The following is a 27,619-nucleotide window of genomic DNA, read 5'->3' as shown; positions in this document are numbered from 1 at the left end:
TGGGGAGGCTGCAGCAGGGTGATGTGGGTCTGTGTTCCCTTCATCCTTACGGCTTGTTCTGAGGACTGCAGAACTGGGAGAAAGAAGGAGAGAACAGAGGGTCAGCACGACTTGTTTATGTCAACAAATTGCTAATTTGTAAATATTTCCTGTTCACCTTGGGCTAGTTTGTGAGTAGAAGGCACGTACCTCAATGCTCTTTAGAGTCTTTTTTTTTTTTTTTTTTTTTTTTTTTTTAAATGTCTGCCATTGCCCTGGAAAGAACTGCTGTTACCAGCACAGTGCTGGTTATCTCCATCAAGAGCAAGGGCTGAGGTCTGTTAATCGTTTTGCTTTTCTAGGCTATCATGATGGTGCTGCACTGCAGCATTACTACCTAAGCCAGGTTGATACCATGTGCTGCAATTTAGCCATACATTCTGAATGCAGTATGTCAAGCACCAAATATATGTGTGCAGCACACACATGGCTTCATGGACTTGCAGTGTGTTCTAAATTTTTTCATGAATTTTACAGCATAATAAACTTCCATGACCCCAGTATACGTGCTACATGCCGCACTCACTGGTTTAATCACTAGAATAATCCTCTGTTAAAGCTCCTTTAGAATACAGCAGTAATACTTAACTATTCCCTTATGCTCCTGAACTCTGAATTTCGTAGAAACTGGTAAGCAGTAGACCAGGATCTCCCATGATTTATTCTGGGGAAAATCTGGAGGAGTTAAGTAAATTGTTAAGGAGAGAAGCTCCAGACCTTGCCTGAAGTGTGTGTGACAGCACAATAGGCAGTGCATGCCTTGCCCTGCTCTGTCTTTTCCTTCTGTCGGTCTCTCCAGGTCTCTCTTTACATACTCCATACTTGTTAAATAAAACAAGTGTTTTAGGTACTTAGAGCATTGGTTGCTTTCAGAGCCAGGACAGATAGCTTTCCAGGCTGGGTGGGCATCTGGGAATTTGTTTTAGGGGCTTATTTTTCCTATTGGAGGAAGGAAATTATTTCTTTTCACAGTAATCTCCTGGGGGACTCTTCCCTGTATTGATACTTCAGCGTTCTCCTTTGATTTAATAACCCTGCATTGCATAGTCTGTCACTCAGAAATGAAGTTGGGCTTCTCGTGCAGGGGAATACTACCGGCCTTTAAATCCACAAGACAGAGATAACAGCTATGCCTTTCCTTAGAGGAAGGTACTGCTGCACAGAACTATTCATGCTGAATATGAAAATAAGGTGGCAGTTTGATTTCAAAAAAATACAATCTAAACAGATTGTGTTTATACTTCTTACAGGTTGTGTCATCACACAACTTAAAATGCACAGATACTTACAAGTAGTCCTATTGTCACTTTTTTTTTTTTTTTTTTAACATACCTCAATTGTATTCTGTTCTCTAACATTTTCTCTTTGAGGAAAATCATTTGTTTGATAACATAGAGGTATTGGTTTTGTTTTTCTTGGAACCTCATTTAAAAAATGCAATTAGAGCACTACGACTACCAGCACATAGGATTTGAGCTTGGAGAACCTGTGTAGCTTTGCTTAAAAAAATAAATAAATAAATAAATAAATAGAGTAAAGCTGCACTTATATTATTTGATTATTTTTGTCCTTAAAAGTCTAGTACCTTTTGAGATGGCAATAGCTACTGCTGAAGGGTATGGGTCTCTCCAAGGTCCTTATCTGCTATGGCATATCTGCTAGTCCCGTCTGCCAGTCTGCCTCTGAGACCCAAGAAGGTTTTCCAATGTCAACATTTAGTTGGCTCAAATTCTTGCTTTGTGTAATGCAGAAATAAAACCTTAATTTTTGTTGATGTACTTTAATACACAAAAACAGTGAGAAGTAGAAAATTGGAAGAATGTTCATTGTTTGCCTTTGACCATAGCTTATATTCAAACACCAAATTTGCACATCTGCTTAAAGCTTTCCTATGTTTGTAATCAGAAGTGTGCATGTGTCCAGACCTTCTCTGTATTGCTTGGCAGTACTTCAAACTGTAGGTGCTCAGAGGTCATAAAAGCACAGAGGCTCCACTGACTTTGATAATGTTTGCATCTGTATTTCAGTTGAAGCTCTGCTGAGGGCATTTTCCTCCATTCTCTTAACACTAGACTTTGTCTCTCACTTGTGAGATGCAATGTTAGGAAGAAATTTGGAAGAATGTCGTGTAAGAGAAACAAGAGTGGAAAGCTTAAACACTTTGGGGAGTTCTTTCCAGTAAAGACAAATTGGACAATGAACCCCTCTGTATATCATCTCCAGATCACAACAACAGACCCTTCCAGACAAGAATACCCCAGTTCAGATATATCCAGCATCCAGGGAGCCTCTGCTTAGCTTTGGAGGTCTTTGATAGAGGGTGAGGAGGGGCAGGGGAAAGATGGGGCCTCTTCCACACATGTTCAAGTTCTTTCTCTGCCAGTGCCATATAGGTGTGTGGAGGATCACTTTTCCCATTTGGACACCCACAGGTTTTTTTTCTACTGTTCTCTGAAACAGCCAACTAAATAGGAGCTGTTTTCTTCCTTCTTGGTAGCCTATGTGAGAGGAGTGTGTTGTGTTCTTGTCCCGTTTGAGATCCAGAGCTCACAACTACAAGATATATTTCAGAGGTTTGTTTCACTTGCAAAGGGTTGTGTTTGGTGTGCAGCCATGTGTGTTTTTTTTTATCAGTCATGGAAGTAGACTGTAATTTGCTATGCAGCAGTGAGCTCTGCGTTTGTAAGATGCAGGTACTTGTAAAACAGTATCTGCAATTGTTTCCTTGTGGGTGAATTACGCTGGTCTGTTTAAAAATGATACTAGCACAATTTATGTGTGTGGACAAAGCTGAATATTCTTCACATTTGAGACCACCAGCTAAACATATAAAATTGGGAAGGCAAACCTGAGCGTTAATTAGTGTAAGACTTCTGTGCACGCTCCAGAACTAAGAACATAGATCATGTTTTATGTTGAAAGTGCCATCAATTGACATGTGGCGATATTTAATGTCAGCGGTATGGTTTAAGTTCAGTGAAGTGACTGTTCCCATTTGTAAATCCCTTCCTGACCATGCCTGCTTCTCCCAGCTCCACTCTAGCAGGAGGGTTCTGGGAATGCTGTATGTGCTATCCGGTCCATTCTCAGAGAGCACACAGCTTCCTTGGAGGAATACGTGGTGTGGGTCACACTGTAATGAAATACACTGACATTCAGACAAGACCTTTTAAAATCAAGTTCTACCAACTTCTAAGCAAACTTCTAAGGTGGATTTGTAAGAACAGGCCTAGGGTATGGGACTTGTAGCAGCATCCGTTCTGCTGGCTCTGCACAGGATCGATTGGAAGGGTATGGCCATCCATGCTTGAATGTAAGTGCTTTAGAGGTATGTTGCTGCTGGCTTCTCTCTGTGCAGTTTCAGAACAAAGAAATCTGACACTTCTTGACTGACTTCTAGATTGAAATTGTTCATGCTGGAAAAAAAAAAATAATCTCTTGAAAACATTTTTTTTCCCATGCTTACATGCTATCTTTGATTTCTAACACAGCTCAGGGAGAAGATAAACGTTTTAGTCTCATAACTACCAAGGCAGTATAAGACTTCAAGCAAAGGACAGGTGAATTCTTTATTGCTACCACCTCATATTGAAACCATGCGCTGTTTTCTACTGTTTGTATTTAGTTTTCATATGCATACATGAACTAATTGGCTGCAGAAGGGACACATTTTGGTTCTGTGTAGGGGCAGGAAGAAGGGATGGATGTCGTGTACATTTTAGTTCTCATAGTTTTGTCATTCCAGGCTGATAGAAATGTTAACACACAAAAATAGGCTGCAAAGATACAGAAATGAGCTTCATTAAATTGCTAGGGAAAGTAGAAACCAAACACTTAGATTTATCATCCTACGTGAACATACATCAGGTTTAAGACTTTTGGAAAATAAGGTTAATTTAAATTTCACTTCACTTGGCAAGATGTTGCTGGAAGAATTCCTTTACCATTTGCTTTAGTTATGAGAAGCAGTGATTTTAGACACTGAAGAACAAAATAATTATGTAAGTAATAAATCACTCTGCATCCTTGAGCACACTTGAGGATAATGGTGTATTTTATAAATTTAGTACCTTTTGAAAGCTAGGTGGCGTGGGGTCTAGGCTGTTTGTTTCCTCTCCCCCACTCCTCAGTCAGATGCCCAGTTTAGCTAGACAGATGTTGTGGAACTAGAAGGTGTTTCTGGAACGGTCTAGAGCAAGTGTGCTTTTTTTTTTTTTTTTTGGTTGTTTGTTTTTTAATCCTTTCTGAATGAGATAACTACTCTGGCTGCTTTGGAAAAGCTAAGGGTTGTGAACTCATAAATGTACAGTTCTGTTCAGTAGATTAAAGACATTTAGCTCGAGTTTATCAAACGGAATTTCTAAGAAACTGCTTTTAGCCAGCTGGTTCTTCAACACGTGTGACTGGTGTGCCAACTTCAGTACATTAGTTCTGCTTTCCATCAGTTTTGTTTTCATTTTGAATTTTGTTATTTCTTTTAATAACAGAAATAAAACGTTGTCCTGTTCTTGTTAGTGACATATGGGATCAAAATAAGAATCATTTCATAAATGAAAACAATAACATCACTGTGGAATTAAACACTTTATGTTTTGGCTAATCACAGGAAAATCTGACATCTTTGCTGTTACGTGAAAGGATTACTGTTTTTTTATAAACTCAAATAATGATAAAGAGCTACACATTTGTTGACCACTGCATTAGAACGTGTGAACAGAGTTGCTCTGGAAGGCACTGTCTTTGTTTCAGCCTGTTTTGATTTTGCAAAGTTATTAATTAACGTCAAATTTCCAAAGATTAGTTTGACTGCTTCAGCCATCTCTTTCTAGAAGAATGTCCCTTTTCTCTTACAGGTACCTTAGGTAGAACTACATCTGACTGTAAGATGAAGCCTTTTCTATCCTTATATAGCTACTTCATCCTCCCTTACCTTTTTAAGGAACCTTGTTCAGTTTAGTCACTGCTAATCAGCAGTGATCTTTTATTGAGAGCATTGAGATTATGTTGCTGCCTATGTTAACATACTTCTCTTAATTTTATCATCTTCAGCTTGGGAGAGGGCTAGCTTTTAAAGCCATCTCCAAAGCTTCCAAAATATTCGTCGTGTCCAATGATCTGTAAGTGGTAATGTGTCATTTTGAATTCATAGTTCAAAATGCACACTTAGCATCTCAGGCTCATGGTTTTGCTGAACTGCTGATCTTAACAATTTTGCTATTCTTATTTCTTGGTTGCTGCCCACAGTAAACATCTTAAGTAATGAATTTAACTACTAGAGGCACACCGACCAATGTGACCTTGCCAGAATGCTTTTTTCTTTTAAAGAAGCTGATTAATAATGGCTTTGGATGATTAATAATGGCTTTGAATTGAATACTTGTATTCCAAGAGGAATAATGTCCTCTGTGGATGAGTTTTCTTGCTGTAGGTTGAGATTGCGCCTGTTGTATTCAGCTGTAATTTAGACCTGGAGCTGATTGTTTTGAAGTCACTCCTAACGTACCTTCTTAACAGTTTTCTGGAAAACTTGAAGTTATTGAATGTGAAATCTCCATTTCTTTCATGATATTTTAAAATTTATTGAGATGCATCAATCAACAAACCAGGTACTTTAAGCTTAATTCTTTATATTTGATCTGTGGTAAAATACCATATGCTGCATCCTCAGATTCCCAAGGTGCAAATACTTCACAGTGGACATCTCTGGTCCTACTATAGTGTGCACAGTATCAAAGACAGGTTAAACAGCTTTATACATTTGAGTTGTTAAATATATCCCATAGGAATATTGCTGTACACTTAGTTTGAAATTATTTTGGTGCAGTGTTTCACTTCCATACATATCACTGGCAGGTAAGTCTGGTGGCATGGGGAGGAGAGGCCATGCAGGCTGACTGGTGCGGGGCTGTGGCTGGAGCTAGTGTGAAACAGTCCCAGCCATGGAATGAGGGCAAGAGACTGCACTGTCCTCTCATCCAGGTGTCTGCGCTCCTGCCTTCTTCATCCATTTGTTTTTATGGCTGGTCTCCAGAACAGGTGACATGTTGGTATTAGATATCAAAACCATCAGTCTTGGACTATGGCAGTGAGGTTTGCACTAACGAAAATGTAAAAATCTAATGTCTAAGTGAGTTTGAAATTTCCACCTTGTCTCTATGCCTCAGGTCTCCCTAGACAGAGCTAATGTAGCGCCCTCCTATTCTGCACCTATCTTCCAGTGGGGATGCTCTTGGGTCTCAGTTTACTCGGAATATAGAGACTGAACTATGCTTGGCCATATTCAGCATCTCTCCTGTAGCTTGTTTGGAGCTGCTTTCCCGGATATGTTTCGAGTAACACCAGAGAAGGATCAGGCTAACTCAGAACATGGGTTTTGCCTCCCTTGTTTGTGCACTGCTGTGTGATACAAAAAGCCTGATCCCCTAGCTGTCATGGCAATTGTGGTTGAAGAACATAAATCCTTGATTACCCGTTTTCCCTTTGGAAACATTTGGTAGCTTGATCTCAAGGATTTTCTTAGAACTCGGATAGAACTCAGGTTAAATGGGGACAGAATGATTTTCTAAAGGTAAAGCACGTTAGCCAATATTTTTAATGAGAAGACTGTAGCCCCACTATGAAACCAGATCTGTTGCATGTTACATAAAGACTGCTCATTCAAAATAGTGTCAACAAAACAGTCTTACTGCCCCTTGAGACTTATGCTTGATAAATGCACAAGAGCAATTGAAAGTCTTCTCGTGGCATTCATTTTTAATTACTTCTGTTGTACAAGGTCATAGATATAAGCCACTTGTCTGCCTGGATAGCTTCATGAAGATAAAGACTAGATTTATAGCGTTATGCAGAATTCTGGGAAAAAAAAAAAAAAAAAGAAAGGTCACATTTTTCAAATTTAAGTGTTCGAAGTTAGCTTCTGAAATCTGTCTTCAGACACTTATACAAACAGCCTGCATTTCAGAAGTGCCAAGCAGCGGCTCTTTGTGCTGACTTTGCTGGAAATGATATGTGCTTAGTGCGTCTGGGTTGTTCATTGCGTCAGTCAGCTAGCTGTAGGGGATGGGCCTTGTTTCAGGTTCTAGTGTTAATTAGTTTTATCTTAACCAAATATGTTGGCATTTAAACTATTAATGGATTCTTTATCATTCAAGTTATCACATAAATTAGCCCATCTTAGGAAAGACCCATGCCTCTTTTTTCTGCTACTAGTTTGACTGTTGTAAAAATAATGTAAGGAAGATGCAAAGTTGGCATGAGTTGGTGCAACATTTGAAAGATGTTTGTGGTGTAAATTTCTTTGCTTCCTAGTGAGAATTCTTCATAAAAAATGACTGTAGCCATTCCTTATGAAGTTGTCTTTTCCAGGCCAGTGGGTAAAGCTTAGTGTATAGTGGAATATTCTTGTTTCCAGACTCTGGGTGGAGACAGAAGAAAACTATGCTTTTTGGCTTTAGTACAGACTTTGTTTCCAAGCTCTTGGTCTTCTAAGGTTGTACTGGGATGTAAAGACATAATAAAAGATTTTGGAAATGTAAATCAACTTTATTTTCATACACCACATTTATATTCTTTCCTTTGTTTAACCAAAATGACAGGTACAAGAAATCAAGCAATATAAGAGCCAATGCTAGCTTAATTTCTAATATGCTACTGTAAATAGTCTTAGGAAGTTGTTTTAGAGGTGAAACAAACATCACAGATGCATCAGTATAATTAAGACAGACAAGGGCAGCATGAGACTTGGGAGATAACAACAGCACCTGCATTATAAAGCTCCAATATGTCCCTGGAGAGTAGGTGCAGAGGTAGGAGGAATAATGCTCCCTGAGTGGTTTTGGGGGAAGCATTTTCAGTTTAAAGTTCTCATTTGTGGACTGGTAATGACTAGAAGCATTGGTTATGTCCAAGTTGAGTATTTCTATTTTTCTGGAGGAGGGAAAAAAAAAAGATTATGATGTAGAATTCGATTAATTCTGAACCAGTGCTTTGGTGCAGATGAAATTATAAAAAATCAGTAAGTCTTGGTAACAATAGTGTGGCTCGTTTATTTGCATATTCCTTCAGGCGAGTTTTGTATACTTGTGCAAGCAAAAGATGAGAGAGCCCAGAAGTGACCTTTAAGAGCGATGCCACACATAACAGTGCGCTGAAGTAGTGGTACGTGTTGAGGTCACGTAGGGTAGCCTGTGAGAATAATCTTTAAGAAAACTGTCTTTTCTGTCTTTTGATTTGCTACCTTTCCACATTTGGGATGTGTCTATAAGGCTTTGAACAGCTGGAGTAGATGCTCTCCTAAAAACAAATAAAAATTGATGAAATCTGTTGACCAAGCCTTTTCAAATTCACATTTCTCAGGCTTTTCAGCTGCATTAACACCCTTTGATGTTGCTTTTACTTTCTAAGTTTCCTGAAGTAGGTGTTGTCCACAGTAAATAACTATTGCACTCATTTCCTGGCTTACTTGCTCAGGTTTCCTCAGTTCTGGTTACACCTTAGGGTAAGAATGGACAGGCATGTAGACGTAGATCCAGTATTTTCACCTTTGCAGATGAATTGAAAGCTTAGCCAAGGTTAATGCTGATATGAGTTGGCTCTGATCATGCTCTACTACACAGAGTCAAATTCATTTGCAAATGACACCAAGCTGTGCGGTGTGGTCAACATGCTGCAGGGAAGGGATGGCATCCAGAGGGGCCTTGACAGGATGGAGAGGTGGGCCTGTGTGAACCTCATGGAGTTCAACAAGACCAGGTGCAAAGTCCTGCACCTGGGTCAGGGCAATCCCAAATGTGAAGACCTTACAGTAGTCTGCCAGTACCTAAAGGGGGCTGCAGAAAGGCTGGGGAGGGACTTGTAACAAGGTCTTGTAGTGATAGGACAAGGAGTAATGGCTTTCAACTAAAAGAGGGAGATTTTGGTTAAATCTAAAGAAGAAGTTCTTTATTCGGAGGGTGGTGAGGCCCTAGCCCAGGCTGCCCAGAGCAGCTCTGAATGCCCCAACAGTTAAAAATTTGGTATGCTTGGCATGTTAATGTTTGTTACCTGTTAGAAACAAGAAACACAAGCATTTAGTCGTTTACAGAGGGAAGTTTGAAAATATGATGGCTAGTTTCATCTACCCTTATTTTTCCTCCCAGTTAACTCCTTTAAATAACAGCTACGTCCATGAATAAGGCTTGTTACTGGGGCAGTGACAGACTTTCCAAACAGAACATCCTGCTTAGGATGCAGCGAAGAATGTGCCTGGATCCTGGAAGAGATTTGTCTGCTATTTCTGATTGCTAGAATTGATTTTGTGTTTAGATTCTGCTAGGGCTTAAAGGACTAAGCTAACGTTGGCCCCATCCTGTTCAGCGCTGTGCAGATGTAAAGTAAATAGCATTTCCAAAGCCATCCATCTGAAAAATAAGAGCAAACAGGTCTGTATGAATGAGTAATCAGGCCTCAGCAAATAAACAATAAATATACAGAGTAGGAGGACATGCCTGCTTTTTTCCATGTCAGTAGCTGTGACTGGAACATAGCCAGTGAATTAATTGTTAGTATCCAGTACAGCAAAGGTGCTTTTCAACAAAGAAACAGACTTTGGACCAAGACCATACATGCTACTTCCTATCTGTTTTTCCCATAATTTCACTGTTCTTCAAATCTGCTTAAACTGCTCCCCCACATCTCTCCCATTTGCAGTGCAACTCGGCAAGCGAGCAAGGGGCCGGGGCAGCTCTCTGCCATGTGCCCGCTGAGGCAACACGGATCAAGGCTGCAAGTGTGCGGCAAGCAGTAATGTGGGAGTCAGAGCTGCCGAGCCATTCACAGTCCACATCTCGCTTCCCCATAATTATCTTCCCTACCCAGGAGAGTTGAGAACTCCCTTAAGCCACATTGCGAGTCATTTAGATTCTAATTGGGGTTTAGAAACTTTTGAAACCAGAGTGTGTGGCTCAGTGCATTATTGCTGATGAATGTTACCCTGGGTGATGCACCCAGCAGATGCACAGAGGACCTGCACTCAGCTTTCCATTGAAGAACTGTGTCCTTGTTTTCAAGTGCAGACTTGCTTTTTGCCTCAGCTAATTAGGAACTGGTTTCATTCACAAAAGGAATTCCACTAGTGGCATTGTACCAAAACGCTGATTTCATTTTGGTATGTTGAATCCTTTTCCTTGTTAATTTTTCTCTAAAATGAGAGAAAGAAGCTTGCTTTCTCCACTGAAATATTTTCCTTCCTCTTCAACATGCTGTTTTTTTCCTTTTTATTCTCCCCTCAAAGATTCACCAAACTGTTTCATTACCTTCTCATAAATGTCATCACAAAGATCTTAGCTCTGTAAGGCGTGGCTTTGCAGGCCTACGTCCTTGAATTTTTATGTCAGTTTTGTTTGTTTGTTTTTCCTCTGCATGAAGCTCATACTAACTGGTCATTGTTACCTTGTTGCTAATTACCCACCAGACTTCCCTCTGCCTGTTAAACCGGCCCACGGCCATAAACAGAATGATAGGAGAGAGTCCATCAGCACAGTAAAGAGCTGGAGAATTGCACTGTTGGGGCAGGAGTGGGATGACATCACTGATGGATTTCACTGTGGCAGCTGCACAGGGACCTGGGTATATCAAGCAGCTGATGAATGATGCACGTAATTCAGAATAGGGCTGGTGGATGCTGCAGCACCGCAGTGGCAGCTGTTTCAAAGAGAGACCAGTGTGCAGCGATTCAGAGTGGGCAGAGAGGAGGGTGGAAGGGCTGTCTTGATCTGGGCAGTGGGTTTGGGGTTTGGTTTCCCCACCCCACACAGCTCTTTTGTTTGGTTAGTATCTTAAATATCTTGAACCACCCCCTTCAGCAGCTGCAATGCAGTTTCCTGTGGGCACTGCACATAACCACAGCAATCTCTGCTCAGTGAGGCAGAGGGAATGATGTTGTTAGCTCTGAATTAATTTGCTCTGCGAGTGTAAATCAGGCTCCTACTGATATATCAGTGAATTTTTTTAAATGTAAATGATACATAGAGACCTATTAAGCGTGTGGATGTGATACTGGAAAAGCACACTTGATGAGAGGTGTTTCCAATACACAGAATTTGTTCCCTTTGTCATTAACATAATGTGCTTTTAATAAACTATGGAGGCTGTTGGTTTTTAAAGCTGTCTGTAATCACTGATTCCTATCTCAGCCTTACCCCCCTAAAAGCTGGAGACTGCATAAAGACAGTTTTGGGGAGGCTGCCTGTGGTCCATTTTCCATCAGTACAAGGTCCCTGGCTTCTGACACAGGCACGTGGCAGGAGCTTCTCTCCAGTGGGGTGAGACTCACGTCCCCATGTCTTAGAGGTCTCTGCTACCAGGCTGTGTGAGGTCTGGGGTGGCAGTGCCCAGCTGCTCTGAGGAAACTGCTCCAGAAATGAGTTCTGTCTTTCTCCAGTGAGGGTGGGAATCTTTTTTGGTGGTGTTAGGGTTTTGTTTGTTTGTTTTTATCAAATTATCAACAAGTTGCATTCACTAATTCATGGCATGTAGAATGTATAAAGCAGGTCCTTTGAGATTGGGGAGAAGCTTGGACGTGATGAACGATGTCACCTTGAGTTAAGACTCTGGACTATGGCTCTTCTTCTTCATTCTGTGCCCTTCAGTAGATATCAAATCCCAACTTCTTCTGCTTAGATGAACAATACAAGGCTTTGCTCTTTTTTTTGCTCCCTGCCATCTTCCGTATGTAGGTCAAGGCTGTCCCAGTGTGGCCCAGTTTTCTCCAGCATCAGACAGGCTGTGTGGTGGCTCCCAAGAGAAAACACTACATACAGGCAACTGCCCTGGGTAGGAGGAGGTGATTCAGACTATCCAGGGTCTGTAATAATTTACCTATAAGCAAGATGCAGCCGTCTGGCCACTATCTGAGCTGTGCATCTGTGGCTTGTGCTGTGGCCATCACAGGAAATGTCTGTTTCCCACTGTGGGCACAGGGGGTCCTTCCATGTGAAACCCTGGAGCTGAGAACAGCTTCAGTGGCTTTTTGGTGTGACGGAGAGCTCTGTAGCTGTGTAGAAGCACCTCTTGGAGTTACTTGCACTTACTGCTTGTGGAAGCACAAGCAGTGCCTTGCCTGGACTCCTGCCCACTGCTGACTTCTTATGCTTGCAGCCCGAAACCTGTAGGAAGGTGTGAGGGTGAACATTATACCTTATTCCTCAGCTTTGATTAAGCTTCATTTTATTTTTATAGAACTGCTCCTTTTTGTTTTCTTAATCATCCCCAAACATAGCCTGTCTTGGTGCTGTCTTCTTGGGCACTGGAACGCAGACTGCCTGTGCTGTTCTCAAGGACATTTTTTGTATAATTCTTGCTGCTCCATATCTTCAAGATGAGTCCTTGTGGAGCCAGGCTACTGACAGGCTACTGATTCTCTATTCAGATGCATAAGAACGGTTTGTGCAGCATTTTTTGTCAGCCAGTATTGCCAACATTATCCATCTGCTTTTGTGCTACCATACCATAAATTCGGAGCTTGGTCTCAGGCTAACAGCAGTAGGAAGCAGAGTTTTAATACTTGCACAGAAGGCTGTTATACTAATGTTGCTGATGATCCCTGTGTCCCCGTGTATGGGATTTGTTGCTGTATTTAACAAAATCTAGCACGACAGCCGTATAAAATATGGAAGAATCTACTTGAGTTAACTGGATGTATTTTGGAGGCTTGGCATTAGAAAGAGCAATGTTGTTCTCTTGCTGCCTGATTGCCAGGGACAGGTCAGATTAGTGGTTTCAGAAAGTCACAGAGAGGCCGGCTGTGACTGTATCAGTGGATTTCTGTGTTAAATGGAGATGAGCGTTTGGTGGGGAGGGGAAACAGGGCATCCAGACCAACTACTGTGCAGCTTAATACTTGCCTGTCCAACTCACACTGTGCAGTTGAGAAGCTGATAGACTGCTTCTTCAATCTCTGCTAACTTGTCTTTAAAGATTTTTGTACAGTGCTTGCTTCTTTTCTTCTTGACCTAGTTTACGCTGTGCTTGTGGAGTGATTACTGACATTGAAAGCCTTCCTTCTTCTACTTCCCTGATGGATTTCTAGTGCATTGGGTCACCAGTTGAGACTACTGTTTTGTTTGTAATCGTGTCTCTCCTGTAAGATGCTTCAGAGCAAGTTTTTATCTTTCATTCTCTCTTCCCTGGATCATCAGTCATTTTGCGGAAAACATGAAACAGCTACCTTGGGCCATTTGACCTTAAAAAATGAACTACATGATCATGAAATGCATTTTTGGTGGAATATGTTCGTGAGGACTTCTTAAAAACTTCTTCCCCTCAGAAAAGTGATCCAAAATGCAATAACAGTTTGAGACTGTGGAAAAATGATGAACTTGGTAATTTCAGAGAAGAAAAACAAGTCTTTAGTAAAAGCAAACACAGCTTTCACAGCACTTAGCAGAGGTACAGAGCATTTTAAGTAATACAGATAAATATCTCCCTGGAGCTTTTGCTTTTTCATCTAAGCACAGATTCAGAGAACAAACAGGAAAATGGGGGTGGGGACACACAGAAGCTTTAAAGATGTCAGAGAGCATTTTTCAAACTGAAAATTACTCTTAGCAGTGAAAAATAGCAGAAGATGCAAAAGCAATGAAACCATGCATGAAATAAGGGAAAAGAATGAGATCAGATGAATGCAAAGAAGGTTTGAATTAAGTGACTACTAACCCTTTCCTTAAAAAATGTTCTTGAAAAACATTTCTAATTTGTTTTTGTTTTTGTACAAATGCACTGAAAGTTGTTCATCACAATTAGATAAATATTTTCCAGGCTATGTATGAACAAAAATTGACACTTAATGTACTTTTTTTTTTTTTTTTTTTAAACTGCAAACCATGGTAACTCTGCATAAAGTGATATCTGTGGCATACCAATTGGTTTCTGAGTCTTAGATGTAGTGGACTCTGCCCCAGCACTGTTTTTATGCTGTGTATACTACTGGCATGTATTCAGTAGAAAACTTCTGTATAGTAAAATGATGTGTCAGAGCAAAGCTATGAGAATACTTGATTATTTTTTCTTTTAGCCCAATGTCACTTAATTTTGAATGGTTGGAGAGTTACACTTCCACAGAAAATTCTGCTCTAATCATAAGTTCACGTTCACCTCCACATCCTGAACTTCTATCAAAACTGAATGGGATCCCAGGTTTAGATGATGAATATGTCTTTGTGTTGTATTTATTGAATTCAGAGCATAAACAATCAGGTATTTAGTTGGAGGGGTGTAATTAAGTACCTCGTAAACCAGTCATTTTGATGTTGAGTAACTGTACTGAACTGATTGATGCTACAGTGAATTTACACCTCACCTTGTCATTGGACATATTCTTGATGCAGGCTTAAAAAAACATCATGTGTAATGAAACCATTGATGAGTATAATGTTTGTAGGTCTTGCTGTAACCTCTATGGCAATTTATTGTGTGTTACTTGGAAGCTTTGCTTTCAGGTAATAACCTAATGAAACTTTAGTCACTTTTATTTTCCCCCTCTTGTCATAATTAGGCTCATAGCGTGCACTTTCCACATTATGGAATGAAATGAGGAAACAAACAAACAAAAAAACACACTTCATAGAATATCCTGAGTTGGAAGGGACCCATAAGGATTATCAAGTCCAACTCCTGGCACCTCACAAGTCTGCCCAAAAGTTTAGACCATGTGACTAAGTGCACAGTCCAAATGCTTTTTAAATTCAGACAGGCTTGGTGCAGTGACTACATCCCTGGGGAGCCTGTTCCAGTGTGCAACCAACCTCTTGGTGAAGAACCTCTTCCTGATGTCCACTTTGACCCATGCTTCTCCTATCAAGTTGTATGAGATCAAGCTAAAAGTTATTTCACCTGTTCCACAAAAATTTTGGTACTCAGAATTCATGTATACCTTTTGACAGTGAGAATGTCACCATGAGTAATGGTATCAATATCTGTATTTTCACTTCATTCGGTCTCAGTAGTACAGCCATGTTGAGTCCATTAAGTTAAAATTAATTACATCAGCTGTTGTTCCTTGAAACATTTTGATGCCTTTGTGTTAGCTACTTATTTCATGCGCAGAAATCTTCTGTGAAGCCCACCTCTTTGTCATGGAAACTGTTTTTCTATCAGTTGCTAATCCAGATGAATATGTCGGCAAACGTCTTCTTTACTCATTGGCATTTTTTCACAGATTTTGAGAACTCAGTAGCCTAGATAGATAGGGGATAATTAATAAGTCATCAACTTGTATACTCACATATACGGGGAAGTATATTTGCTAATGCCTTGAGGAGACCTTAGAAAAAGGTTCCTACCTATGAAAGAGAGGAACAGCTATTTTCTTCTATGTATAGCAAGTATAAATGCCATTTTTTTTAGTTCTTAGGCTTATGCTTATGTCTTAAGACTTGTTATTCACACTGCAGACTGCTGAACTTCAATTATCTGCAGTTTACTCAGTGTTATCCTGAGCAGAATGGCCCTCCTGTGGTAATAATGGCTACTTGTGTAGCAAACACCCTTCTAGGCAACAAAAAAGGTTCCCAAATGGAGTGGGTGCAAAAAGAGGAAGGTGAATGGCTGAGAATTTCCTTGGTCTGTAAGGATTTTGATAAATTATAATCCTCAGCGTTTGGTTTGGCAGACATGAACCTGTTGCCTTGTCATTTTTTTCTGTCAACATAGCAATGTTAAGATTGTATTTGCGTTCTCTGCCTTGTGCATATATAGCTTCCTTGTCTTTTTCTCCTCTATACTATTATCACACCACTCACTCCCACCGAGCTCATGTAAGTGATGCAACCCTTATGATCTTGTAGTCTATACAGATTTGTTTTTTTTCTTGTTGCAGTGATTGCTGATGGGGCACTGGATAAGACAGCTCTGACGGACGATGTGGGAAGTGAGGAGGACCTGTACGAGGACTTCCGGAGCTCCAACCACCGCTATGGCCACGCTGGGGGAGGCGGAGAGCAGCTTGCCATCAATGAGGTATCACTCATGTAATGCTGGCTGTTTTTTGGCAGGATGAGGAAAGATGTCAATTCTTGCTTTGAACTATAAGAGAGGTCTGGGACCAAACTGATAATGGCAGAGGATAGATGTGGCTTCAGATGTCACTTACTGAGGGTACCACTTGTAACTGAGTAATGACAGGGTCTGGGCTTTCCACAAAGCCCTCCTGAGGAGTGGAGAACAACGATGTAACGGGATGCAGAGCCACAGTTAACTCTGCTTTTGCATGGTTTTGGACAGGAAGCTTAAAACCATTAATGAGCAACCTGGTCAAGGCTGGCAAAAAAAAAAAACTTGAAATGTAGTGTATTGAAGGCATAAACATGACGCTTATTTAAAATAACAACAAAAAAACAGCCTATGCACTTCTTAGTAGGTGAGAAGGGTACAAAGTTTAATGTAGGCTTGGTCTTCACTGCTCCTTCATGTTAGGTTAACTCTGGGGATGTGAAAGACATACCTTTTTAATAGCTTTTAGCTATTTTGTTTTATAGCTCTTGCACTGATTAACTTGAGATAAGCAATTTAAAAATGTACTTCTCAACATAATATGAGCAATAATTAATAGGATTTAGACATTCCTGTAAAAATATAATGGCTTTGCCTAATGCATTAGAACTGGTGCCGCTACACACATTGCTTTTTCAGTGGCATGAACGGATTAGCTTTTCCATTGGAGGAGTGAAGCATGTTCACCATATGAGTGATCTCTTACACTCATGTACACACTCCTTTCTATATTCCGTAATATTCCCTATATTCTGATACCTTCACAAGATGAGAAGGCAAGGATAAAAATGCATATATTTTCCTGTGGCTAATCTATAACTGAAATTATGTTGACTGAGACTCTGTGCCTCTAGCTCAGATATACACAGTGATGGTGCCTTTGGGGTCTATAAAAGCTATAAGTAAACTGCATGGTGAGGATAACAGTCTTTCCTTAAAAACAACAACTTCAAATGTTCTTTGAGCAGTTTTCCTGCCTCTTGTACTCAGAATTCATGACTATAGCCTTGGTTGTTTGGGGTAAGGAAGAGATTTGCTGTATTTTCTTTCCCTATTGTTTACATGAAGGGGTTATCAAACCATGGTTAGAGGTTTTGATTTAACCTCATCTGTTTCAGCTCTTGTTACTGGCCAGAAAACAGTGGAACACCAAAATAGCTAGCCATGAGATGCGACACAAGAGATTTAGCTTAAGTAATTTTTTCTTCATTTCCTGTTCAGTGTTTTGCACTAAAAGGGACTGTATTGCAGGTGCTGAGTTGCATTCTTTCACATTTACCTGGTGTGCTATTGTGAGAGGCCCAGGCACCATACAAGTCAATCCCATAGTGTGCACTGAGAGCATGGGAGGAGAATTCTGCTTTCCTCCCATGTAGGTGCTTGACTTGACAGTTCTTATTATTGTGGCTCATCAAACAGAAAAAAACACTGGATTTTTTGTTTCATTATTTTATAGTTACATATTCTCTTCCTTTTTATAAATGTCTGTATATTTAAATGAAATCTTAACAGCTCTTTAAAATCAGGAAAAAAAATAACTTGGCAGTGGGTGTTAATATCCATCAGACATGTTTTTCTCTTTCATCATTCACTGTTCTTGAGGACAGTTGCTTTTCTTAAAAAAAAATAAATAAAAAATATCAAATCACTTTATTTGAGTAAAGTTCCATCATATAACTTCTGATCAGGAAAGCAAATGGATGAGTCCAAGGCTGGTATAATTTGTATAGTCTTTGAAGCATATGTAGATTTTGTTGGCCAGTTGACTGGAAGAAAAAAGCTTGTTTTTGGCGTTTTTCCTAGAAACTTGCCTGTTCAGGGGCCAACAAAACTGTAAGAACAGGCAGTACGTTATTTACTTTGTCAATGGGTTTCTACGGGTAATTAATCTCTCTCTTACCTTCACTGAGCATTAGTAAAGTGCTTCCTACACAATCGCTTCCTGGAACAAAAGAGTACAGAGACATATGAAATCTCACTGGGGTGAGATACTAAATCTGTGAGGTACAGATTTTACATGAAGAGACATCTTAAGTGTTGGAACTGAAATATCTCATATAGCTGGTAATCAGAAAGGCATAAGCCTTCAGCTTCATTACTAGTCCAGAATCTGGGGATTGATTAGTCCTGAATATTTTCAGTAGTAATGCTAGGATTGATCCAATGCAAAGCTATCAACATTCAGTTGTTTAGTAAATCTTCTCAGTAGTCATCCTTGCTTTATTTTATTCCAAACTGCATTTTATTGGTCATGGATAAGGAAACTATGGTAACTGTATTATTCTTAGTCTTCTTGGAAGAAGCAGCTTTCAAATAAACAGAGAAGTCTGAAATACATTTTTAAGGCATTTGGCAGTCCAAATGTTTCATTGAAGAAAAATAAAAATAATTATTAAAAAAAAAAAAAAAAAACAAAAAAACACTGAGCTGTAGCTCAGTTTGGATCAGAAGAAAATGGTTGGGGGGGGGGGGAGAGGGGAGGAAGAAAAATAAAAGAAACCTTTCATAGATGTAGAATAATTTATTGGCAGGAAGGCTAGAGGGATAAAAGAAAGTTGGGAAAGTTGTGCCCACCTAAGAAGATCAGCAGGAGTGTGTGTCAGAGCCAAGAAAAATCAGTCAAAAAGTAGTAATAAGGGCTTAGGATGAAAAAAGACAGGGGAAGTAATTTTCTGGGGGCATCGGTTTGACGTTCTTTCAAATGCAGTCCTGATGTTTGTGAAAAGAGATTTTTGTGTTTAGGTTGATTTTGGTGGCATTTACTTTGTGGTTATTCTAGGTAAAGACCCTATCCTTGCATTCTTTTACTTCCACAGTATAATTTGGTAAAACATGGCAAGAGAAAATGTATGCTCCTAAATGTATTGTGGCTTCGTCCTTCGTGTACGAAAATACTATGTATGTACTATGTATAGGACAGACATAACTTCAAGCTGCGTGAAACATGGTACATGTGGACTAAAGTAGAGAAATTGGTTAATTAATTAAGTATATAAAAGCCTGCCTGCAGAGCTCTTGAGCGAGGATTGTGATAATGAGGAAAATTGCTGCTTATGGTGGCCTGTGCAAGTAAGTTAGGTGTGTTTGCTTGAAAGCTTCTGATATGTACAAAGTGCTTGTTCTGCCCTACTGCTGTATGAAGGGTTCCTCATGGCTCTGTAATTTGGGAAAAATGCTGTCACAATTCAACATGGGTGGAGTGTTCAGCCTCTTAGAGCCCTGGATGACTGGTATTGTCCCCATCTTATGAAAGCAAAGCAGTAAATGTTTGGAAAAGAGTAGCATGACTCTCCCTGTATTTTCCTTATCTATTATGGCTCTACATTTGATACGCTTGGAATTTGGTATGTGAAGTCTTGTTCCTGAGGAAATGCAGGGATTCACTGAATTCAACAATAGAGGATTTTATCTAAGACGTATAGCAGCGTTGCCTTATGTTTTAAAATGAGAATATTGTAATGTGTTACAGATGTTTGTGTTTTACCAGTGCTTGTTGACAGGGTGCAATTAAGCTAATTTGTCATACATGTTTCTGATTTAACAAAGTAATTCATACAGAAAGATGTTTAGGAAGTGGTGTAAACAATACATCTACCATTAACCAAAGGCAACAGATACTGCAACAGTCCTCCCTTTCTTGTGTTACTGAGCAGTGTACAACTGTGGCTGAGTCTCTAAAGCATTATTTTTATGCTGAACTCTGATCACTCACTGGGAATTTGTTCTTTTACTGTCACCCAGTGCTCATCCAGGCACATCGAACCATAAACAAGTCAGACATGTAAACTGTAAGGGAATCCACTTTAAATAAATAAATATTTTTTAAAAATATTAAACAAATGTTAATGCAGATGAAATCAGAACAAAAATTTCAACTTTTTCAAACATGAATAACAGCCTTCATGGCATTTTTGATGTTATCTACATTCCAATTAATTAAAACTTCTTGTGCACCATAAAAGGACAAATTGCAAGACAGAAAAAAAAAATAAAATATAGCAGCAAAGTCTTGTCATCCCTTTTTTCTTTCCTTTTGGTCATAACAGATTTCCAGACAGAATTACTGATTGTATGGAAGGAATACGTAACATACCAGTGTAATCTGGGAGAGAAGATTTATTATAACTTTTTTATCATAATGTGAGTATATTGCTCTCCCAACTGATACTAGGGCAAACAGAAACCAGTTAATAAATACCCACCTCCTTTTTTTCTTCTGAGGGTTTAATTCCTTTTCCTGTGTCTTGCATATTTCTGCAACCAAGGTTGACAACTGGAAATAACTGGAGGCAGTATGATGGCTTTGGTGTTCTTATGTCTGTCCTGCCAGCTGTTAAATTGCAAAGACTAACAGCTTCTGTTAACGCTTGTTAATGATAGCAGTGAGTATGAGGGGACTCCCAGTAATGTCTGTTTCCTGGCAGTAGAAGCATTCGTAGTTACTGGGGTGGAGGGACAGGCCTGGCTCCACAAACAGTTTTCCCTTTGGAGAAGAAATGATCGAACACTTTAACTCCTGAAGTTACTTGCGCCACATCATCTCCAACTCTGCCTGTGTTGTATTTGGTGTATTCTTGGGTACCTAGAACTCTGCCTGATCACACACATAGCATGATTGCTGATGTTAATAACAAAACGTGTTTCCTCCTTATGGTGAAGGCTCCAACCAACTCCCAGTGCTTTGGCATCCCATTACAAAGAGCTCTTTCAATGCATCCCAGTTGCATGGTGTCCTGTGGGGCTAAAGCTCACATTTGTAGAAAGCCTTGGCTTCCTCCCTGTCGCTCCTAGCACAAGAGCCATCTACCTTGGCGCCACTGAGATTTTCAAATCCTTGTTCTGCTGCAGTTGAGATAGTGTGGCAGGCAGCACTAACTGTCTGAGGTCCTGGTGGTCCCTGCCTGCCCAGGGCTTTCACTTGTGCCTAATGGCAGGCTTTCTAATCTGCCATCCTTCAACCAGTGTTGCCGACAGGACCTGATCACTCAGGCCCTGTGCAAGGACAGCCAATGGTAAACCTGTGGGCAGGTGAAGATGAGCAGTTTCACCATTCACATGCAAAGTGGGAGCCTTGCTTTGAAACCTGCCCTGTCTGATACAAGGTAGGAACTTGCTCTGTCCCTGGTCTCTCACTAGCTGTCCTTGGGAGCTCCCTCTTTGGCTTCCAGGGGCCCTTGGTTTGGTACCTAACTCTCCACTGCTGTTCTGCAGTGGGGCGTGTGTTAGAAGCAAGGTAATATTTGCACCTCTTTTAAAATTTGACCTCAGAGATGGACCATAAATTAAATTGCATCTTATTACTACTTGAATTTGTAGCATGATGGTGTGCAAAGTCTCTTTTGAAAAATCTTGTACTTCCAATTATTTCTGCCAATGTCTGTATTTTAAAAATAGTTTGGGTTGTCTACCCCTCAGTTGTCTAACACTCAGCTGGTTCAAGAAACACCTGCAATGGATAACAGCACAATAACAAAGTGGATCAGAGTACAAAGATTTCCTGGGAGAAGGGGATAAAGGAGGAATGTGACAGAGCAGGAATGCTGGGTAAAGCTTAGTGGAGAGGTTATTCCAGGTTTAAGCTTCTGCAGAGAGGAGCGAGTGTATCTGCAACAAACTGGTTTTATAACACACTTGTTCCTCAGGTTCCTCTCAGCATGGCTTTGACATTAGAAAAATTATTTTTGTTCTTCCCTCTCCAAATCCTGACTTAGAGCTTCTCATCTCTGCAACCCTTTCTTTTTTTCCCCATAATCTACAGAACACATTTGAACTGTGTGGTGGAAAATTAAAGTCCCTCCTGACTCCTCTGGCCCTTCAGAGAGCACTGTTAATCCCTCAAAAGATGTTTTCCTTCAGCTACAGCCCTGTCCTGTGTCTTGTCCTACCCTCACTGAGTAGGGGACAGATTTAGCAGCAACTTCAGCCATGCATTAATGCAGTGAAGGCATTGGCATATTCTTTGCAGCTTTATTTTACTGCTTTGATAACAGTAGCAAAACTGTGGGACCTGTTGAGGGAAGAAAAGTCAGTGAGAACCAAGTTCCTGAAGCACCAACCCCGCTTTTCCTGAGGTTCGTGAAAAGACTTCCCATCCCTCTGGGGCACCGGGGGCCAGCCCTTGCTCGGTGCCCTCATCGCATCCTGGCAGAGCCGTGCAGGTCAGTCCTACGCCTGCTCCTTGCAGCAGAATGAGTCAATGTCACGTGTGCTAACCCCACTACTCCCACACTCGAACACGCACGTTCCAGAGGCAGGCAAACATAATGGCCTCTGTCTCCAGCAGTGTGGGACTCACTGGCACACATCCATGTGGCTCAGACTTGCAAAGAGAGAGTAATCAGGGCCTTAGTGGACAGTAGTAGGGCTGTGCTGCTTTACAGCTGCTGGATGTCAAGTGCAGGTTCTGTGGAGGTTTTGGTTTGAGAGGCACATGCAGTTGTAGAGAAAAGTAACCTAGAAAGATGGTGGGGGGCCTTATTTTTCAGTGCTGCTTCCAGCTGACTTTATCTATAACCTTTAGAGAAAGGATCTTGCTTCTGGCTATTTCACCATCATCAACAGTTGCTGGCAGGTCTTCATCTCCACAGGCTTTGTCAAACGAAAGCAGGTTGCTTGCACTATCCGGGATGAACTGAACATCTTGTTTCTTCACATTCCTGTCCTAACTAGGCGCGTTGCTAGTAGAGCAGAGGGACACCTTGTTTACTTCCTGTTGAATAGCAGCATTGGGGTTATCAGTTTTGCATCTCCACTTTGTTAATCATCTTAAAAGCCACTTACCAAGTTTGCTTCTGAGGACGCTATCAAGTGACATGTTAGACTGTTTATTTCTTTGATGGGGCAGGCTCTTGGTGAACAGCCCTTCAAGACTTATGCTTTAGGGGACGCTCTTCTGCTGCATTAGGCAGTATTGCATGAGTAAAGAGTCTAGGGAGGTACTGGCTATAAAAAAATGTGTGGGCTTAAACCTTGCAGCAGTATCTAGAAGAACGTGCAGTGTGAGTAACTGCTCTAATAACACAGTGGGGGCCTTACAGCATTACACCCTGTAAAACTGAGAGCAAATTGTGGACTTTTAAGAGATTGCTTTCCATTTTAGACATATATGAACATGTGCGGTTTAAGAAGCTGTACTTGTTCTGATGTTTTCAGACAAATTACATCCAATTGGGAATTTCAAGGAGAAATTTGTGCATTGAACATCCACTCAAAACCTGTTTTTGTTTTGTTGTTTTCTTTTTGAAAAATGCATTTGACGTGCATGGTTCTTAGCTTACCATTTGGAGCCTTGCTTTCCAAGCCCGCTTTCTTGTGAGTGAGGAGAAAGGTGCTGACAGCGGGACTGGTCCAGGCTGCACTGGCCTGTGGGAGGCCTCAGTCTGAGACGTGTGTTGTCCCAGTGCACAGGATGTAACTTCACTGTTTGTCTCCTCCTCATTTATTTATTTGTCTGGTCTGCTGGAGCACCTGTGCTTTATTGTACTTAATTTTTCACATTTACATGTATTTACATGTGCCTTTCAGTTCAGCTGTGATGATACTGAACCACTTCATTTGACAGGCAAATGTCAAAAAGGTTTGTCTGTACACTCCTGGCCTTGTAAAACTGAAACCTAAAACAGCCTTTAAAAGCTTAAGCCCTGTTTGCTCAACTTACAAGCAAAGCAACAGGTCAGGCCTGGACAAATAATTCCTGAATAATTTACTTTCTGAAGTCTTAGTCACTAACTCTGTGACTGCAGCATGGCTTTGTGTCATCAGGCCTTTGGGCTGCTGTGTACTCACCATTTGCACAGGTTTGAGTGATAGCATTATTCCCTTGGTGTGATCCCATTCCTCATCTGGCTGAGGATAGCTCTTAGAGGAAGGATTAGAAATAAATTATTACGATTGCAAATCAGATTCCAATGAAGATTGTGCAATATTCACTTGAAATATGCACCCTCAGTGATCATTATACAAACTAAGTCCTACTCGTCTACAAGCCACAAGATAAAACCTTCAGTTATTTCATCTCTCGCTGATGTCACCTATCACAGAAGCTTGTCTGATTAGTGAGTAACAGGAGTAAGGTTTTATTTGTGCAAGAGAAAAATGTCACATGGCATTACCCCACCAGAGTGAATGCTTTGAGTTGCCATGGAAGTAGCTCCCCCATGCACAGGCTGCAAAGGGGACTCACTGCATGGGGCTGAAAACAAAGTCAGGTCACAGCTAGTGTCACCACAGTTTCTATCCTTGTTAAGACAGGTTTCTACTTATGTATGCTTTATTCACTGGGGGGTCATAAAGGTGACTGCAACTTAAGGTTAACTGTGTAGTGCTCCAAGGTGTATACGAGATAAACATGTTAGATGTGCTCAGGCAGTGTAGTGCAGGAGGTCTCTTAGGTCTGTACATTCAAGCAGAGTAACATAGCTTTAGCTAAGGATGTTTCTTACAGACAGCTGCAACAAAGTCAGGTGAAAATGCACCCTTTGTTATAAATTTCCATCTTTTTTCATAGATTTTCATCTTGGGATAACAGTTTCCTCTACATTTCTCCATCCAAGAGGTCTCAAAGCAGCATCCAAGAAGGAAACTACTTTCCCCTTTAAGATGTGTTTTTAGATATTCAAACTTTTTATGCTTTCACCATCAAATGCTCAAATATGTTCATGAGCTGCAAAGATTTCAGGAATTTACTGGAGAATTAATTACACCTTAACTGATTTAAGAAATTGTCCAGTATCTTGTGGCAACAACAATACAGCTCTGCCAGCTTGTCTCACTGGTACCTGTCTTGGTGGGTCACTGGAGTTTGTGTATTTCTGTTCAGTGTAACTGAGGGATTAGATAAGATAGTAGTTACTGTGCAGATCTCAAAGAAGCATGTGTGATAATGCTTCCCCCATTCACCATGATTACCTCCTCCTAAAGATCCCTCCACCCTAAAATACTGTTCCGTGGCTCATAACCAAACTCAGTCTGTTCACAAAAAGCCATGAAAAATAGCATTGAGGTGCTGGAGTGTGCCTAAAGAAGGGCAATGAAGCTGGTGAATGGTCTAGAGAACAAGTCTTATGAGGGGTGGCTGAGGGAGCTGGGGTTGTTTAGCTTGGAGAAAAGGTGGCTCAGGGGAGACCTTATTGTACTGTACAGTTACCTTAAAGGAAGTTGTAGTGAGGTGGGGATTGAGCTCTTCTCCCAAGCACCAAGTGATAAGCTGAGGGGAAATGGCCTCAGATTGTACCAGGAGAGGTTTAGCTCAGATATTAGGAGAAATGTCTTTACTGAAAAGGTTGTGCAGCACTGGAATAGGCTGTTCAGGGAAGTGGTTGATCATCATCCCTGGAGGTCTTCAAGAAATGTGTAGATGTGGAATTTAGTAGCATAGCTTAGTGGTGGACTTGTCAGCACTAGGTTAAAGGTTGGACTCAATGCTCTAGAGGTCTTTTCCAACCTGAATATATCTATGATTGCAGAATGCCTGAGAGTTAAACAATGCAGTTACTTAACTGGACTTGAAGAACTTTCATTAAATTGAAGCCTAAGTTCAGGGATAAGTTCAAGGGTCCAAGTACTGGGCTGAAAGCCCAAGAATACTTTGGAGCTGGAGCAACCCATGGGTCCCAGCAGTTTGCTTGTATGGAAAGTATTGCTTAGCAGGTCCTGAAGTTATACTGAGAGCACAAGCATTCATCCTATGCATTATTCCCCCTTGTTCTGTGTTTAGGCTAGAGACAAGCAGATTTGTAGGATCTTTAATTTCAGAAACCTGCAAACTGAAATAATTCTAGACTTGGTTTTGGTTTTACACTGCCTGAGAGAAGACATCTTAAATGTTACAGAAGCTTAAGGAGACAGTAGAAATTGTTTGACTGCTTAGCACTTTCTACATAACCCCTGCTGAGGTTAGCACAATTATGGAGAAAACAAAATGAAACAAAAGTACTTAGCTAGACTGTCTCTCTGAAACGTTTTTCCTCTTAAATCTCTCACCTGCCATGTTCCATGATACAAGCAGGAGCTGTACAAATCTTTTAGAAATTTTATGGACATTGATGTGCTAACACCTGAACAAAAGATAGCTTCCTCACTGTTTCACTGGGGGAGGACGAGCACCTGAGCTAGATGTGGAAGTACCTCCCTTCAGAGAAGGTCCTGTGTACTGGGTCCTCCTCATCCCTTCCCAGGAGTGCTGTCACCACAGGCAGAGTGCGAGCTGGGCTCCGCTTCCCTGGCTGGAGGAACGAAAAGGGCTGCAGCAGTTGTCAAAGAGCCTGGTGGTGATGGGTGCTCGGCAAGAGCCACCCCTGCCCTTTGCCAGGAGCAGGGCCTTTTTGTGCTTGTCAGGCACTGGTGGGAGCTGTGGTTAGGCTGGGGCATCTGAGAGTCTACGCCGAGCAATTTGATGCTTGATGAACTTCACAGTCCAGCAGCAAAACGTGAAGCTTACAAAAGCACATTTAGGGCTTTGCAGAGCTGACTGGAGGCTTTCTGGTTGCAGACACTTGGGTTTTAAGTCCCTCAGTCCCACAGAGGCACTCACAGAGGTAGCCAAGTCCTTCAGACAGCCTGGCTCCAGGATCCTGCCAGGAAGCAGGCAGTGCAGTCAGACAAGAGCCGTGTCTTCCAGACCCCGGTCAGAGGTCAGCATCTCCTGCCTGTCGTCCCCCCAGAGGCCGAGCACCTCATTGCATACCCTCACCCTGTCCCTGTGCCGTCACATGGGCAGCATCCCCCAGGAGCACCCCTGGCAGGATTTGCCTCCTGGCAGGACTTGGCTCCGGTGCTGGCACATTCTCAGCGCGGGTGGAAGGATTTAAAAAAGCAGCCGCCTAATCCGCTGCCGCCCCTCCTTCAGAGCCTCCTTGCGCACCCCACGCTGGGCTGGCGCTGGCCGCGTTGCCAAGGCCCGCATGTATCCTGGAGACGGCGCCCAGCAAATAGCCGAGCCGCTCTCTGCAAAGCCCATATTGCAGCCCGGATTGCAGTGCTCCTCGCTCAGGCTCCCTGCGAGAAGGAATCCAGCGCCTGCCTCCCGCTAACGTGATGGCGACGGCTCCTTCGGTGAAGACGTGGCGAGCCGGGGATGCGCTGATGGGCGTCCCCCTGAGATAAGGGCGCGGGGAGGGGGCGTTCGGCACACGTGCTGTGCGCGACCAGCCATGGCTGTGTCAGACCATTCAGACCTCTCCTTGTGAGAGCTGCAAAACAGCTTTTGTTCCCAGCCCTCTGCCCCCACCCGTGCCCCTGCTGTGGGCTGTACAGCAGTCACTAAAGAAGCCTGTTTGTGTTTTTTTTTTCTTTTTTTTTTTTTTCTTTGGGGGCTGAAGCTATGGCAAAGGCCCCTGAGCGAAGCAGGCACAAATGGAGTGCACTTCACACTTTCCTCCGCTGCAACATGAACCCGGAGACCCAGCGGGTCGTGGTCTTTGTCATCCTGCTCTTCCTCATCATCGTCAATGTGGTGCTGATGTTTCTTTTGGCGTTCCACTGAAGGAGGACTGCCGGTAGTGGTGTGGTGGCTGGGGGTTTCCAGGACTGGGCGATAAATCAGCAGGTCAGCATG

General features: G+C 41.6%; 1 protein-coding gene and 1 long non-coding RNA gene across 4 annotated transcripts in view; one reads left to right on the top strand and one right to left on the bottom strand.

The window, feature by feature from the left end:
* ARHGEF4 (Rho guanine nucleotide exchange factor 4) overlaps window positions 1-27,619 on the top strand; it is a gene marked incomplete at its 5' end in the record, with an annotated part of 114,381 nt that overhangs the window by 59,920 nt on the left and 26,842 nt on the right. For all 3 annotated transcript variants that reach the window (XM_082767020.1, XM_082767021.1, XM_082767022.1), the window contains one exon: window positions 15,893-16,032. In XM_082767020.1, coding sequence (XP_082623146.1) covers window positions 15,893-16,032 — 140 coding nt within the window. The remainder of the gene's footprint in view (window positions 1-15,892; window positions 16,033-27,619) is intronic.
* Window positions 17,761-20,407, bottom strand: LOC309881555. Its single transcript, XR_014318152.1, has 3 exons — window positions 20,268-20,407; window positions 17,966-18,007; window positions 17,761-17,831 (listed from the first exon to the last, which is right to left on the bottom strand). It is a non-coding gene; the product is annotated as an uncharacterized lncRNA (long non-coding RNA).

Source organism: Aythya marila, assembly GCF_965140915.1.
Source record: "Aythya marila genome assembly, chromosome: 9".
Lineage (NCBI taxonomy): Eukaryota > Metazoa > Chordata > Aves > Anseriformes > Anatidae > Aythya > Aythya marila.
Note: the sequence above shows the minus strand (reverse complement) of the source record. Positions and strands in the feature narration are given on the sequence as shown.